General features: G+C 41.7%; 1 protein-coding gene across 1 annotated transcript in view; it reads left to right on the top strand.

The window, feature by feature from the left end:
• The window catches only part of ano2b (anoctamin 2b), a 91,437-nt gene extending 86,688 nt beyond the window's left edge, over nt 1–4,749 (top strand). Inside the window, exons 25-26 of the mRNA XM_079552554.1 lie at nt 178–283; nt 4,162–4,749. Of these exons, the coding sequence (XP_079408680.1) occupies nt 178–283; nt 4,162–4,524 (469 nt within the window). The 3' untranslated portion in view covers nt 4,525–4,749. The remainder of the gene's footprint in view (nt 1–177; nt 284–4,161) is intronic.
• Nucleotides 4,750–17,629: the final 12,880 nt, after the last annotated feature.

The raw sequence follows: 17,629 nt of genomic DNA, 5'->3' as shown, positions 1-17,629 counted from the left end.
TCTAGGGGCAATAGTTACTTAGTACTGCTTTAAAACGTCCAATACTTTTCAAAAGCTTCCATGTGAACATTACTCTTTAACTCAAGTCATTTACACCATCCAAAGCTCGGTGTCCCCTTTTTAATCCATGAAGAATAGGCTACATGTTAAAATAAATGTTTCCTGTGTGTTTTACAGGTATAAGGACTACAGAGAGCCTCCCTGGTCTCCAGACGCCTATCAGTTCTCCAAACAGTACTGGTGTGTGCTGGCCGCCAGACTGGCCTTTGTCATACTCTTCCAGGTGGGACCACTCTGCTGCTGCTACTACATGTGTATAATAGTATAAATCCACAGGAGACACAGTTTGACCACACATTTATTAAAGTAAGTCTAAAATGTGTCTGCAATCCACCTGTTAGGATCCTGCATAACTCAAATAACAGGCAGTAAAGCAGCGGTGTCCACATTCCAGAGGATATCAGATGTGGAGAGCCGTTAAGTACATTTTAATCTGACAGCCCATGTTGTTTTACGGATCAGTTATGCACGAAATCAGACAAATGGATGCATTTCATTGATAAAATTCACACCAAAGTGATCCGAGAGTCCGTAAAAGCATACCATGAGATACGAATAGAAAAGCTTGTCTGCATGCTAGTGTACGTTGTCCGTCAGATTTGAATGAGTTTGAAGTGGGTTGAAGTTTGGGTGTGTGTGTGTGTTTGTCATTTGTCATTGAGCAGACTGATTGTACTCATCACGTCTGAACCGTTCCCAGATGGTTGAGTAAATGACCAAAGGCTCGACGTATAAACAGACGCATAGTTTCACCGCTCACATCTGTCCAACGTCCTTCGGCACCTCTGTGATCCGCACACTTCATTACACAACGGGGACATCTGAGATTTCACCTTGGTGTCGGGGAAGTTTGCGTAACCTTCACAGTTTAAAAACTCATTTCATTTCAATTTCATGGCGTCGGAGACTAAATTGATACAAGTGGCAGGGTTCGAGATTCAGGTTTCAGTTTTGAACAGCCTATGGAGTGGTAGGCACTTTCTATTTGAAAGGAAACAAATGTTATAACTCAACAGAGGCACTATGACATGGTAAATGGTAAATGGTCTCAACTTATATAGCGCTTTTCCACCTACATTAGGCACTCAAAGCGCTTTACAGCAAGGATCCACTCACCCATTCATGCTCTCATTCATACACCAATGTACGCAGACACTGGGGGCAATGTGGGTGAAGTGTCTTGCCCAAGGACACAACGACAATGTGCACTTTCAGGAGGTGGGATTCGAACCCCCACGACCTTCCGATCATGAGACGACCCGCTCTACCATCTGTGCCACTGTCGACATCACATGTGTACTCTCTATAGATTAGACTGTACAACGGCATGTCCATGTACTATAGTGTACTGCAGGGGTAGGCAACGTCAGGCCCAGGGGCCAAATCCGGCCCTCCAGCACAGAAACTCTGGCCCCCAAGGTGATTTTGAGAAACATTATTACACAAATCAGAGAGTACTTTTAACATGATTAGAGTTAAAGGGACTATACAGAGTTTAAAAATGTTAAAACTAAGTATTTTCCTCCCCCTACATGTTCCAGCCATGTCCTAATGTGTAGAATGAGACCTGTTCACCACAACTGCCTCTAAAATCCTGCACTGTCACTCGAAAAAGTGTTAATTCGGGTCCAAAGTGCCGTCATGCACGAGCTTAATATGGAAGATGCAGTTACACGTCTGACCTGAGGTGGCAGTAGTGAGTAAAAAATGGCATCTAGCCCCTTTAAATGGGAGAACATTTTTTCGAAATACCGTCAATACACCCAATTATGTCATATATTATGTACATCACTGGCATTTGAAAGAAGAAGAAAAAGAAATAATTGTTTTAAGGAATAAATGACATAAATCTACTTGAATGAACAGATTAAATCTTAAGATTTGAGTAGATTTGGTCTGGTCTTAGATGAGATAAAACCTCTAGTAGTAGTTATTCTCTTAATTCAGATCATTTTGTGTCATTTCAAACAATTATTTGTCTGATTTCAAGTGGATTTTATTGTTGTTCCATTGGCGCTATAGCATTTGTATCTTGGATTAGTTAAAACCGATTCAAAGTCAACATAGAAAAACTTTAATTCAAGCAATTTTAAGTCATTTATCTCATGATGGTCATTTTTCCAGTGCTGTGATTTACTTTGGGCTAATAATCAGTAGCTTCGGCCTTCGGTCTATTTACAATAAAGAAAATCGTCACACACATTTTATTTTGCGTATTTGATGTGTGAAATTCTGAAGGTTTCTGAGCTTCCACTTGAGCCAGCTATTAAATTCCTCCCTGCCCTGTGAATGTTTACATGTTTTGGCTAATACAAATATGATAACATGTAATTGTTTGGGTGGTATTAGTTTAAGCAGACGCTGTTTACTCATTCTTGTGATTTTAATAAAGCTCAGACCACATTTTATGACCAATTTAGGCAGAAATGCAAGAAATTCCAAAGGGATCTCATACTTTGTCCTCCCACTGTATGTATTTCAGTTCCTAATTGTGGCAGCTTCAAGCAACCTGTGTTCTGTTTGTTATTCTCAACCTGCAAGAGTCAATCCTACGCTTGCGCTCCTCATTTGTTTCCTAATTCATTCCACTTTTCCCTGTGGAGTTTGTATCCTTTCCACATGCCTTGGTTTTCCTAAAAAACACCTAAAATGGTCATAAAATGTGATCTGATCTTTATTGAAATCACAAGAATGAGAAAACAGTGTCTGCTTAAACTATTAACACCCAAACAATTACATGTTATCATATTTGTATTTCAGGGGTGGGCGCTTATAAGCCTTTTGCTTTGGCTCACTCCTTTTGAGCAGACAAACTGCTCAAATAAACAAATAAACTAAGCATATCAATCAGCTCATAAACTTTAAATGGGGCCAACACTGCAATACGCTCGACCACAGCCCGACGGACACTGGTTGAAGTCTGAGTAGACTGCGACAACAAAACCCCAGCCAGTGTACCCAGAGGTGGTTCTTCCAATACAGAGACCAGGGCTGGACTGGCAGAAAAAATAGTCCCGGGATTTTAGGGTCAAGACCGCCCCTCTATAAAATCATACCAGAGATGCTGATTTATGTTCTTCCCAGTGGGTGGAGGTCAGGATTGATCTCACAAACTCGTGGATATGAGCCCAGCGCTCTACCTATGGAGCTAAATGAGCGGAGCGTTGGTCGCAAATTAAATTAATGTAATGAACCGCCCCGAAATCACGAGTGCCATTAGCAATACAATAAGCCCTTGAACTAAACCAGTATAAGCTACAAAACCGAGGACAAGAGCTGCATTTGTTTGTGCCGAATTCGAGCTAACGCCTCAGAGCACTCACAACTTTAACCTTGTCCTTTACAACTTGATGCAACATGTGTAAAACTAAACAATCTTAAAATGCATGTTCCATTAAGGAGGTTCCTCTCGAGACTATGACACAATTAAGCTTCACAAGTTCCATAGATCGTGACATTATGGACAGAATGAACAGTAGCCTACAGGAGAGTCCCCCAAAATAAAATACTTCCAGGCAACAGCGGAGAGCTGTCCCAAAGGGGAGGCTGGACTTAACCAGAAATCTCTAAAAAGGCGTTGCACATTTTGATCGCTAAACCAATTTTAAGGCTCTTGAGTTCTCTGAATGTACAGGGTCTAAAACTAATTACCATCAGGCTAATTCGGGCGTTCTGCTCTCCCAAAATGTTATCCACTGAGCGGCGCGGTGCTCAAAAAATGACACCGTTTGTTGTTTGTTGCTTTTCTGTTCTGTTTTATTTATAAAATATGTTGTCAAAATGAACACTGCTGGTTAGGACACTCTCAATTACACAATAATAAAAGGTCAAAAGAATCCTAGTATTTTGGGTAAACTCTCGAAGCCTGTGTAAAAAGAAGAGGCGTTCATCGTATTAGGGCTCCAATTCAAGTCATGAGAAAGAGTCACACCCAAGAATTTACATTTCTCAACAATCTGCACGTCAAAATCATGGATAGTAACAGGCAACTGATTCCTATTGTGACAAAAAGTAATAACAAGTTCACATGTTTTTGAAGTGTTCAAAAGCAGGTTGTTTTCTCTACTCCATTGAACCACATTCATTCTCCAATTCTTTTAGAACCTGGTGATGTTCCTGAGTTTGGTGGTGGCCTGGGTGATCCCCGACGTCCCCAAAACCATAGTGGAGCAGCTCAAGCGCGAGAAGAAACTCCTGGTGGATGTGTTTTTACAAGAAGAGAAGGAAAAGTTCCAGCTGATTCAAAGTTTATTCACTAAGGACGGGGCCAACCTCCAGTCGTGCAGCGCCATGCTCCAGTCGGGACAGGGGCTAGCTCCGCTGGGCCGGTACAGCACCCTGCCCCCCCTCAACAGCCAGGGCGAGGGGCTTCCCAGAGCACGGTGCAGGGCCTCCAGCTTCAGTCAATTCAGCGGAAGGGCGGCCAATAGTGAGAATGAGAACTCCGTACACACAGCAGTGTAATAGAGTTTCCTGCATAAGACTTTTTTTTTTTCTCCGCCCAAATGTTCATCTGTTTGTGTCTAAGTTGGAGAAGATTTGTGACTTGCTTTCTACTCAGAGACTGTTTGAATATGTGTGGTTTTTTTGCATACCTTGTGAGGCACACAAGCTTCATAGCGTAGACGAGCAATAAAGACTTTGAATAGGCCGCAGCACTGACACATAAGAGCGTAATGTAAAGAGCTCTTGAGGTCTGGAAGTCCCTGCTGTGTGAGGCGGTAATGACCTTAATGTAATGTACATTCATGCCTATAGTAGCAAATATTGAGTCTTTCTTTGTAAACGTGTTAGAATTTACCACAGAAGATGGTTAGGGGGACTGGATCAGATTAATCAGACTTTCTTTTGGGAAATTATGGGTATTTTGGTTAAATAAAAAGCAAGATTTCGAGAGATTCCAAAGAACAATTTGATACAGTGTTTAAATCGTTTAAATGGGTTCCATGTAAAAACGTTCCAAAATACATACAAAATGATTTTTTAAGTTTCTAAATTTTGACATTGATCTCAATATAGTTTCCCTAACTATTTTTTTCTGATATAAGCTGGAAAGTTTTTAGTGTTTTGTGTGAACTGGTATTTTCAGAATCAAGGATATTGCTGCTGCTGAAAACTGCGACTCACTCTTGGACAGTTTGCCAATGTGGTCCACTGCCACTGTACTCCTGTCCAAGCGCTTGTTTAGTTGGCTAGTGTTTCATAGCCATAGACCACACCACATGTTTTGAAACTGTAGATTGACTTACAGTGTCTAACTTTGTGAATATGAGTTTTCACTGAAGCACCAGACTAATAATGAGAGTAAACTAGCGACAGTAGACTGCCATAGACTTGTGTTAAACTGCTCAACGGATGTCATAGGAGATCTAAGCCTTTTTTGCCATGGATGTCACTGCCTGATTTGTACTGCTGTTTGTGCTGTTGGAGACACCATCACATCAGTCTGGAGAATGACCAAATTATCGACAGTTCCGTGGAAACTCTTTACACACATTGGCGGGCGCAGGTTTACACCATGTGGAGTAGCATTGCCTGTGCGTATGTTCATGCTCCACCAGGTTCTGAGTCTTCATGCCCTTAAGGTGCTGTGTAACACATAGATGTGGATCCTACGCCTCGGTCGCCCGGCTCTTTCTGAGCTCCTGCTGTGCCAGGGCGGGTTTGCAGCCTCTGCTGCGCATTGTCCGAGGGCAAGGACAGGCATATGCAACCAGCCTCAGCTTTCAGAGATTTGATGGAAATAAATGTAATCCCCTAAAGGGTTTTTATGAGTAAGGCCGGGACCACACATGGATATCCATCCAATTTTCCTATCCTATTGTTTCATTCAAAAGATATATAAAATATGCATTTATCATAATTGTGCAGTTACCTTCAGTGCAACTTCTCCCTGGTGCAGTGTTTTAATGTTTGAAGAAAGTCTGGATTATGGATTTGTACTTTCATACTTTCATATATACTTTCAAAACCCTTGCATTTGCCGTGACCGGCCCACTCAGGCGGGATAAATAAGTCATCAGTCATTCATTTTCACTGCAGATTTGTAAGAAATGGCTAAACGCCCACATTGGTGCTGATGTTGTCACCCTTGCATCTTGACACTGAGGTATAAGTACTTAAACGCATTAGCGAGATGTGTGGCCTCGGCCTAATGGGCTGTGAAAACATTACATCTGTGAAAATTACCTTTAAATTCCTACCATTATTACTGCAATTTACTAACGTCTACATTAAATATTAGATATTCTTTGTTGTTTGCATATAAAACAAACTAACGTTTGCGGTTCTTTACTTTCATGTATCATCTGTGAGACACTGGCTCCATCATGGGCTTCTGACATCAGCTTTGTCACGAGTACAGACGACTGTGTGTCCTCTCTCTGATGAGGTGGTGATTCCTGCTCTCGCGGCAGCTTTTTTTCCTGTAGGTGATTGTGCGCCCTGTGTGTCCTATGGATGCAGGTTTACACGTGAGGGACAGTGCAGTTTGGGGCGTTACCGTGTGGTCGTAACTGTCCAAGGATTGTGGGTCACTTTGTCGACACTGCACTTACCTGAGTAGATTACATTTATTTATATATAGAAGAATACTAGAGTTCAAATAACTTGGATCGAATACAATAAAAATAATGATATCCTTTTCATATTACAAAGTGGTGAGTTACTGTTTGACTTGGAGACGGGCATTTAAAAAGGATCTTCCTTGTTCAAACAAAGGTGGTTTTGTTAAGCTGTAAGTCTGACACATTTTGGGCAGTGATACAAATCAGGCAGAAAGGCAAATGCTAACAATGTTCGACAAATTGCTAACACGTCGTCTTCATACCTCTCTCATTAACAATATAACTCTATATACAGTATGTCTGACTGTTAACTCAAAGTTTAATACTGACTTTTAAACTTTAGGACATGGAGAATCCAGTAGATTTCGTTGTAATTTACTTGTTACAGAGACAAGTGTTTCTAATATTTAAAATAATATATTTGTATTTAAACTTGTATTTCATGTTTTATGTTGCTTTTCTTTTTTTTTAATCTATTGACCTTCTCTAACAGGTTTGTGAGAATATTGAACACACAGGCAGGTTTCTGTGCTTGCTAGAATGTTTTGTAACAGTCAACATTACAGCAATATTATATTCAGAGGTGTACATATTATATTTGTAATAATCTCAGGTATTGTTTCCTTATATCGACTGCTGTATCATTCCTGTGACTTAGGTCCATGTAAGAGTAAAGAAAGTTTATGCCTGGGCTTTGGTGGTCAATGTTTCTACAACTTCTCTTTTGTGTCAGTCGATTACACAGGTCACGAGTCAGAGTAATCTTAAATCCAAGCTATACAAGCTTGAAAGCAGAAAGCTGGGTGACGTGGTATTAAAATCAAATCCCCATGCTTATATATATATATATATATATATATATATATATATATATATATAAAAAAAACTCTTCCTCACCCTCCGCGGGCGGAGTCTCTTTTTCCTCCTGCTCGGGTCCTCTACCAGAGGCCTGGGAGCTTGAGGGTTCTGCGCAGTATCTTTGCTGTTCCTAGAACTGCACTTTTCGGGACTGAGATGTCTGATGTATTTCCTGGGATCTGCTGGAGCCACTCCTCCAGTTTGGGGGTCACTGCCCCGAGTGCCCCAACGACCACGGGCACCACTGATGCCTTCACCCTCCAGGTTTTCTCCAGCTCTTCTCTGAGCCCCTGGTATTTCTCTAGTTTCTCGTGTTCCCTTTTCCTGATGTTGAAGTCGCTTGGTATTGCTATGTCGACCACAATGGCTTTCCTCTGCTCTTTGTCCACCACCACAATGTCCGGTTGGTTCGCCATTACCATTTTGTCCGTCTGTATCTGGAAGTCCCACAGGATCTTGGCTCGGTCATTCTCGACCACCTTTGGAGGTGTTTCCCACTTTGACCTTGGGGTTTCCAGCCCATACTCTGCACAGATGTTCCTGTACACTATACCAGCCACTTTGTTATGGCGCTCCATGTAAGCTTTCCCTGCCAGCATCTTACACCCTGCAGATATGTGCTGGATTGTCTCATTGGCCTCTTTGCACAGTCTACACCTGGGGTCTTGTCTGGTGTGGTAGATCTGGGCCTCTATTGCTCTGGTGCTCAAGGCCTGCTCCTGTGCAGCCATGATGAGCCTCTGTGCTGTCCTTTAGTCCGGCTCTGTCTAGCCATTGGTAGGATTTCTGTATATCTGCCACTTCAGTTATGTTTCGGTGGTACATGCCGTGTAGGGGCTTGTCCTCCCATGACGGGACCTCCAGCATCTCATCTTCTGTTCCCCATTGTGTGAGACATTCACTGAGCACGTCATCTGTCGGAGCCTTGTCTTTGATGTACTTATGGATCTTGGATGTTTCATCCTGGATAGTGGCTCTCACACTCACTAGTCCTCGGCCTCCTTCCTTACGGCTAGCGTACAGTCTCAGGGTGCTGGATTTGGGGTGGAACCCTCCGTGCATGGTTAGGAGCTTTCGCGTCTTAACATCTGTGGTCTGTATCTCATCCTTTGGCCAGCTTATTATTCCTGCAGGGTATCTGATTACTGGTAGGGCGTAGCTGTTTATTGCCCGGGACTTGTTCTTGCCATTGAGCTGGCTTCTTAGGACCTGCCTTACTCGTTGGAGGTATTTGGCCGTAGCCGCTTTCCTTGTCACCTCTTCGAGGTTGCCATTTGCTTGTGGGATTCCGAGGTACTTGTAACTGTCCTCAATGTCTGCTATTGTTCCTTCTGGGAGTGAGACCCCTTCTGTGTGGACGACCTTCCCTCTCTTAGTCACCATCCGACCACACTTCTCTATGTATATATATATATATATATATATATATATATATATATATATATTGGTCAGTTTCAGTTTCAGTGATGGTTCATAACGTGCTCAGTGAATGTCTCAGACAATGGGAACAGAAGATGAGGTGCTGCAGGTTCTGTCATGGGAGGACAAGCCCCTATATGGGATGTACCACCGAAACATAACTGAAGTGGCGGATATCAAGAAATCAAACCAATGGCTCGACAGAGCTGGACTAAAGGACACAGAGGCCCTCAGCATTACTGCACAGGAGCAGGCCTTGAGCATCAGAGCAATAGAGGCCCAGATCGATCACACCAGACAAGACCTCAGGTGTAGACTGTGCAAAGAGGCCAATGAGACAATCCAGCACATACTGCAGGGTGTAAGATGCTGCAGGGAAAGCTTACATGGAGCTGGCATAGTGTACAGGAACATTTGTGCAGAGTCAGAGGCGTAGCTTGCCATTAGGCAAGGCAGGCAGCTGCCTGGGGCCCCCAACTGGGAAGGGCCATTTTACAGATCCATTTTTTATGAACTTGCATCAAACACTTGATATACAGTAAATGAGGAGAATAAAGTATCCGAGGCTGGTTGAGGTTAGATGATATTCTTTTATTCAGACGCCGACACGTTTCGATCTTCGGGTCTTTGTCAAGGCAATGTACCACAGCTGTACCTGATGAGGGTTTAAATAGTTCAGGACATGTCATATGTGTCATGTGACAAACTGAAAACATTTTTTGGCAAAAAAGACTTGATATAAAGTCTTCCTAAGATTTTGGAGTTACACCATGTCTCCACCTATGAGCTGTGGCGCTGTTATCCCCATCCTGCTGCATGCTTTAGAGTCATGGTTCCCTATCATGTTAACTTATAATGAGCAGTGGACAGAGTTTTTACTCATGTCTTATTGTGACACTCATAATGACAGAACATCAGCTTTCTGTTCTGAGGGAAACAGAGAACTGCATTATGGGAGTTGTCAGGTGACCAAGTCCTGCCCACGAGACGTCCTCTCTCCCAGTGCGCAGTACACAGGGCGGCCAATAGAGGGCCCCCTACCGACATTCTTGCTTGAGGCCCCTTGGTACCACTGTGCAGAGTATGAGCTGGAAACCCCAAGGTCAAAGTGGGAAACACCTCCAAAGGTGGTAGAGAACGACCGAGCCAAGATCCTGTGGGACATCCAGATACAGACGGACAGAATGGTAATGGCGAACCAACCGGACATTGTGGTGGTGGACAAAGAGCAGAGGAAGCAACTTCAACATCAGGACAAAAGAACACGAGAAACTAGTGAAATACCAGGGGCTCAGAGAAGAGCTGGAGAAAACCTGGAGGGTGAAGGCATCAGTGGTGCCCGTGGTCTTAAGGGCACTCGGGGCAGTGACCCACAAACTGGAGGAGTGGCTCCAGCAGATCCCAGGAAATACATCAGACATCTCAGTCCCGAAAAGCGCAGTTCTAGGAAGATACTTCGCAGAACCCTCATGACCCAAGCCTGGAGGAAAGCTGAGGAAGAATATACATATATACAGTATGTGTTCTATCTATTATAAAAGTCAAAACTTGACTTGCTTTTGCCGCTCTTGACTTTTCAGCTCTTTGTCCATATCTAATTAGGAGACATTCCCTGATTTTTTTTACTCTCAGTAAACGTACAAATGAACATTCCTGCAACAGAAAAGATCAGCATTTTTGGAAGGAGTGGGTTCAGTGGATCCAAAAGGTTGCAGACCTCTGAGCTATAGTAGGAGAATAGTCTGCATGCATTTCAGTTTCGGGGGCGGGACACTATACAGTGAAAACATACATAATAGAGAACACATTGGTAAACTGAGCTGGCAGATGGACAAATGACTGTCACACATACACTGCATCTGGGAGATTTGCCTTTACATCCTAAATCACAGCATTATGTCTTCAATCTCAGACAGGAAGTCTCAAACATGATCTGCTGCAGCTGTGGATCTGTGGATCTCCAGAAATATATGTTCATGTGATTCATAAATACTGCCAGCAACTTGAGACTCAGTATATTCGCAGAAATCAAGTTCTATTTTTTTTTTTTTAGACATTGTCAGATCATTGAGGTCAGTCAGTGTGGGTAAGTTTGAGGCAATGACGCTGTTTCACTTCTTCCTGTAGAATACTGGCACTTCAACACCTCTTCAACTCTAATGGGGTAAGATGGCGGTCAATTAGGTCCATTTCCATAATACATAGAAAAAAAATTATTATGGTTAAGCTTTCTTTTCTTCATTATTATTATTTTTTTGCTATATACTGATAGTTCTGAATCGACACTGATGTCTGAGTGCGCTTCTCATATACGCTCTGATCCTTTCAGAGCGGTTTATGCCCCTGGCTGTTTCCTGACCTGCCTCGATCTGTCTCATAACTTACAGTAATTCTTCATCTTAATGCCAAGGTATTTTGATGATGCTGCCAACATACTACTCTGCCCATTTTGTCATTTGCCTGATCGTTTTGGGCTTGTTAGTCATGAGTTTCAGGGTTAAAGGATGGTCATCACAAACAGGTTCCACTCACTTCACGGTGTTTTGATCCGCAGGAATTGTTATTCCTCTTCTCTTCCAATAGTAGGACACATTTGAATTAGTTTAATGCCTTGATCCCAAACTTTAATGTTTGTGTTATCGCTGTAATGAGAGCTTTCCTTCAGTTAGTGCCTTAAAGGGGGGGTATTATGCAAAATCGACTTTTTCAAGCTTTACATCATCTTATTTACTTATTTACTTCCCTTATTAAAAACATGCCTGAAGTGTTGCCTTGGCACATTCACATATTTTTGAGTATTCTGTAAAAACTCCGATGGCAGCCATTTTAGGGATAGGTTTGTCTGAGTCCTCCTAGGAACGCCCCCACCTCCTGGAGACGCCTCCAAGCTTTCGTCACCAGCCGAGTAACCAACCACTGTTCCTCCGCAGAACCCCCTCCCCACTGATGCCACAGAATCAATACTCTTCCATCATGAAAAAGAACATTATGCTTGTAATTCACGTGCATTATCATAAGAATTATTTTATTTATCTATATTTATGTGTGTATTCCTTTTAGATAAATAAAAAGGTTAAGATAAGGGCTGACCCGTAAGCCGCATGGCGCCCTGGGGGCCCATATACAGATGTGGAGAAAGGCAAATGCTCAGAATCACCGTATTATTTTGTGAATTGTTTTTTTATTTTCATTATTATGCCACTTCTAAAACATATTTCAGACTTTTACGCTGTATTTGGCCTACACTTTATTTTGTAATTATTTGAATCACCTCCGTTCAACTGCAGCAGATGTTATTTGTGCACATTGCTTGTTTATTTCTGGTAATAATACTGGACCATCAGGGTTTGGCGTCTTGCATTTGCATTTGTAAAGTACACAAGCTCCTCTGAACATGTCCAGAATTGATGTGCTTGACCCAAGTGCCACCGAGCGCTGCCTGGGAACATCTCTCTGTTTTAAATATGTTTTACTGTCAACCATTTTAACCTCACATTCATCACTGTTAATTCCCTGCCCCTGCTCCTCTGCCCTGAAGTGACCATAGAAGGCCTCGCAGAACTGTGGTCCCAGGACCTCTTAAATCCCGTTCAAAACATCTCCCACCATAAAGACATACACATGCTGTTACATAGATACAAGCCGCTGCAGCCATCTATTTACAGTAACAAGGACATTGAGAGGGATGCATTAGCACTACTGGCTTATATACATGTGGGTGAACTTTCAAGTCGTCATGACAACTTTGTATTCATCAAAGATTCATTGAAACCCCCACACACATGTATAAATAATGTCTTCGGGGCCTGAATGGTTGGCCTCATTCCAAGTTTTTGTATTCAGCTGAAAAGTAATGCCTTTCGATAGTTTGACCCTAAAACTAAATGAATGTGAACTAAACAAAAACGCAGACACCATCAGAGACTATTTGTATTGCGAGTCCTTTGATGATATATTTTAAATAGAGGTATTTAGCCAGGCTTTTAAGACTCATATACAAACCTTAGCCTTGCCAAAATGCCAGGATGCACCTCTTCCTCTAGTGTAACGTGATCAATAGGACAAAAATGAATGATTTAAAAGCCGTTATCAAGCATGCTAATCTGCACAAAGAAGAGTCTGACCACGAACAGGATTAAAATAGCTCTAGGGTCTGTGTACGTTTATATTGATATATTATACACTGCGTTCCAAATTATTATGCAAATTGGATTTTTGTGTCAAAAAGGTAAAAAAAAAACAATAATAATGAAACTCATGGATGGTATCGTGTCTTGGGGATCTATGAATCACTGACATTAATCTCAGAGACCTGGGATGAGTAGTTTTCAGGTTGAGCCCAGTTAAGGGAAAAACTACTGAAAAAGGGTGATTCACTTTCTTAGGCAGATCATAATTTTCAAGCAATATGGGAAAGAAAAAGGGTCTTTCTGCTGATGAAAAGCGTAACATAGTTGAATGCCTTGGTCTAGGTATGAAAACCTTCGATATTTCCTGAAAGATTTAGCGTAATCATCATACAGATAAGAGATTTGTGGATAATTCAGAGCACACTCGGGTTTGTGCAGATAAAGGCACAATATGGACGGTTTCTGCCAGACAAACATATCAGATTAAGAGAACAGATGCTACAAAGCAGCAATCAGGTATTTGAAGCTGCTGATGCCTGTGGAGTCTCCCGAACATCAAGGTGTAGGACCCTCCAGAGGCCGCATTTGTGCATAACCCTTCTATCCGGGCCTCCCCTAAACGGTTAATTGAATGCTGATGAACAGAAACGGCTGCAGTGGCTCAGAAATACATGAAGACTCATTTTCAAACAGTCTTGTTCACTGATGAGGCCGTGTAGCCCTGGATGGTCAGATGGATGTAGTGGATAGTTGGTGAATGACCACAATGTCCCAACAAGGCTGTGACGTCAGTAAAGAGGTGGCGGAGTCATGTTTTGGCCCAGAGTCATGGGGAGAGAGCTGGTCGGCCCCTTTAGGCCCTTTTAGGCTCCCTGAAGGTGTGAAAATGACCTTTAAAAAATATGTGGAGTTTCTGACTGACAACTGTCTTCTATGCTACAAAAAGAAGAGCCGTGTTTTCCCTAACAAAATCCTCTTCATGCATGACAACGCACCATGTCCTGCTGTAAAGAATACCTCTGCATCACAGGCTGCTATGGGCAGAAAAGGAGAGAAACTCATGATGTGGACCCCCTCCTCCCCGACCTCAACCCTATTGAGAACCTTTGGAGCCTCAACAAAAAAAAACTCTATGAGGGTGGGAGGCAGTTTTCATCCAAACAGCAGCTCTAGGAGGCTATTCTGACATCCTGCAAAGAAATCCAAGCAGAAACTGTCCAAAAACTCACAAGTTTAATGGATTTAAGAATCACAGCCATCACAGGGCTCCTATGGTAAAATATAACTTGACCTGTTAATATTTTTTTTATTGAAAAAGCTTTTGATTTCAGTAAATATGACCTCCTAATGCGACAAATTCAACAAATGACCATTATCAGTTAATTACAAGCTTTAAAATGTATTGAAACGATGAGTTGCATAATAATTTGGAACAGTGGATATTGAGGTTTTTACCATATTTATTTTTGAAAATCACTGGGAGATTTTTTCCACCACATTTAAATGATCCTCTACCAGTTAAAGACTCGAAAATTATGCTGACTCTCATTTGAGTTGACAATTTAGAAAATCTTAGAAAAATATCATTTGCATAATAATTTGGAACGCAGTGTATAGACAAGTTTATACATATGAGACCAAAGGCTCCGTGGCTGGTGTTTGTTCTGCCTGTTGTTCACAGGCTGGAACCTCACACTGTCCAGCTGATATCAGTTTGTTGGAGTAAAGTTGTGCCCAAAAGTAGTTGAGGCTAAAGGTTAATGTCACAGACTGGACATTTGGATGCCTTGGAAATGACTGAAAACCAATAGTTGCTCTGGACATGCCGGTACCATCAAGCATTGAAAGGAAACTGTGGCTTATTTCAATCAGAGGTGTAAAGAACTTAACAACTATGAGATCACATCACACAAAAAGTCCCAAAACAGAAGCTGCAGGATAAAATCCACAGGAACATTTGGCCTGGGATTTTTCCACAACAAAAACTCATCTGTGCCCTGAATATCAGCATACAATCTAACAGTAATGGAAGTATTCAGGAGGCACAGTCAGGTCATTGTTTGTAATGGTGCAGTCTCATCTGCATCACTTTAAGAAACCCGTCACCATTAAACCTGCACTATTTGAGAGAGCTGTCACACCTGGACCACATCTGGAGGTCTTCAGGAGACAGGACTGAAGAGCAAAAGGAGGGATGGGTAGGCAATGTTACCCTTTTTTAAATCTATTTCTTTGCAATGTGGAGGCTCTCAGTCATACAGGAGTTGTCCATCTTCAATGAAGGTTCTTGAGTCATCTTCTGTACTCTGTAGTTTAATGTTTTGTGTTTTTTTTGTGTTTTTTGTAAGCTAGGTATAAACAATAATTTCAGGTTTTGTTTATGTACTTACAGCATTCAATATTAATGTTGAAAAAGTTTTCCAAATACATTTTAATATAAAGGCTTTATTGGTGGTCCTCTTAACCTCTTACCAAGTGCATTTTCTCCAGTTTAGCTTTACCCAAATTTAAAAGCTTCTGGATGGCAGCTTACAGCCTATAGGCCAGGGTAACGCCTCATTTGAAAGCTAAGACCCACAGAACTGATCTTAACACATTGAGGCCTCGCTGTTTTGGGGATTTAGCTGTAGAGCGCCAACAATCCAGACCATTTTTCATGATATTTGTAGCACCACAGAGTATTCTGTGTTATAGCTATGGACACATCCTCTGGCTCGTTTGAAAGGTGAGACTCTAAGCTCTCCGTAGGTGAAAACAGTTTAATTCTATGTGCCTCGGTTCCTGAGAAATCTAAGCTAAACAGAGGCTAGTTTTGATCAAACGATCACCATATCACCTATTTTTCTCTAGAAACGGGGATAATGCATCTTTTATGAAACACTCTCCTTTCTGATTAACTCCTCTCTCCTCCTCTCCTGTACAGGCACTAATGTTATGGGACGAGGAGAATGCCTAAATATTTCAGTTTAAACGACAACATTGTTGACACGTTTTGAAACACAGCGTGTTATCGATCACGTGTGCATTTAAACAGCCTGGTTCTCGGATTGAAGACTTTAACAGGATGTTTCTCAGCCGTCCTTGGACCGATTTTGACCATTTTAAAACTCAGAGAAATGTTAAAATCTTAACTGTTTCGATCTGCTTTGTCAAAGAGAATGAGAGAGAAATGTCGGGTTTACAGCTGTTTGCTACACAACACCACCCTCGGACAAAAAAAAAAGAGAAAAGAAACGCAAAAATACATTATCAAATGTCCAGATGTGACTTTTCACAAGTTTTTGATCGTCATTTATTTCACTTCTGTTCATCACAGAGCTACCAAAATCACACATACAGTGTAGAGTGTCTAGTTTCGTAATAATAATAAAACATTTTTAAAAAAAACACGCAAAAACAACTATTTTCTGTTTTTGGCACTCAATGTGTTAAGGGATCTTTTTTTTTTTTGTTGCTTCCGTGTTTTCCCTTTTTTAACGTTCTTTTTCATCTTTTTTGTTGCTTTTTTAATTGTTTTTGTTGCTCTTTGGTCACTTGCTCTTTTCACCTTTTTTTTTGCAGTTTGATACTTTTTTTGTTACATTTTGTCACATTTTTTGCTGCTTTTTTGTTGCTCTTGTGTGGTCTTTCTGTGCCTTTTTTGTCACGTTTTTACCCCTGTTTTTTTATTGTTTTTGTCGCTACTTCGATGCTTTTTATCAAGAAGCTTTTAGATTTGGGTAAAGCCAAACTGGAGAAAATGTGTTTGGTTCAGGTGGGGGCTAAGAGGCTAAAATACATATTTAACACATGGATCCTTGAAGAGCACCTTATTAGCCCACTCATTTTATCAAAGGTTTTATTGCTTGCATCATAATCAGACCAATCCTCCTGCCCTCCAGACCGGAACCGTCCTGTTATCTTTTGGCCATTATTCAGTTGCAGTGCGGGTCACGATGCGGTCCCCTTGATTCTGTCCTGATTCACCCTCTGCTTCTGCTTCATCCAGGAGCACTTTCTTCTGAAATTCCTGAAAACAAAGGAAAGCAGTCACCCATGTAATGACAACTTCATCAAGAAAAACAAGCCTGCCCCGATAAGACGATATTAAAAATGCTAAAAATGCCTCACATATTTGCCCGGCACTAAACGGGGGGCTCGAAATGAACACAAGCCCTCACGCTAGTGCAAGGCAGGCGAAGTGTCTTGCTCAAGGACACAATGACAGTCTCTGCACCCATTACCAGTCCTTGTCTGGAAAAATAACAATCCATAAAGGCCCGGTCGCTCAAACAGCCCTTGTCAGTGCCGTCTTTTATGCACAGTCTGGTTATGTATGGCCAGATGTGAGAGTGAGGCGTAACTCTAGGAGAAAACCACTGATAAATGGAGGTGGATTTGACAAAGTCTTTAACAGCACGGAGCCTTTGAAACACAAGAAGACATGAACCTGCCGCAGATATCAGGATACACAAGAGAAATGTGTCAGGTAGCTTCAGTGTAACAGGAGTGTCAAGCAGGTGCAGTCCTGGTGAAAAAGTGATTACGGGACTTAAAAGTGTGGACAAAAACATAAACAAAAAGGTTATAATAATATTTCCAATTAATTCACTGTAA

The sequence above is a fragment of the Gobius niger genome (genome assembly GCF_951799975.1).
Source record: "Gobius niger genome assembly, chromosome: 2".
Classification (NCBI taxonomy): domain Eukaryota; kingdom Metazoa; phylum Chordata; class Actinopteri; order Gobiiformes; family Gobiidae; genus Gobius; species Gobius niger.
The sequence above is the reverse complement of the archived record's forward strand: the minus strand, read 5'-3'. Positions and strand labels throughout refer to the sequence as shown.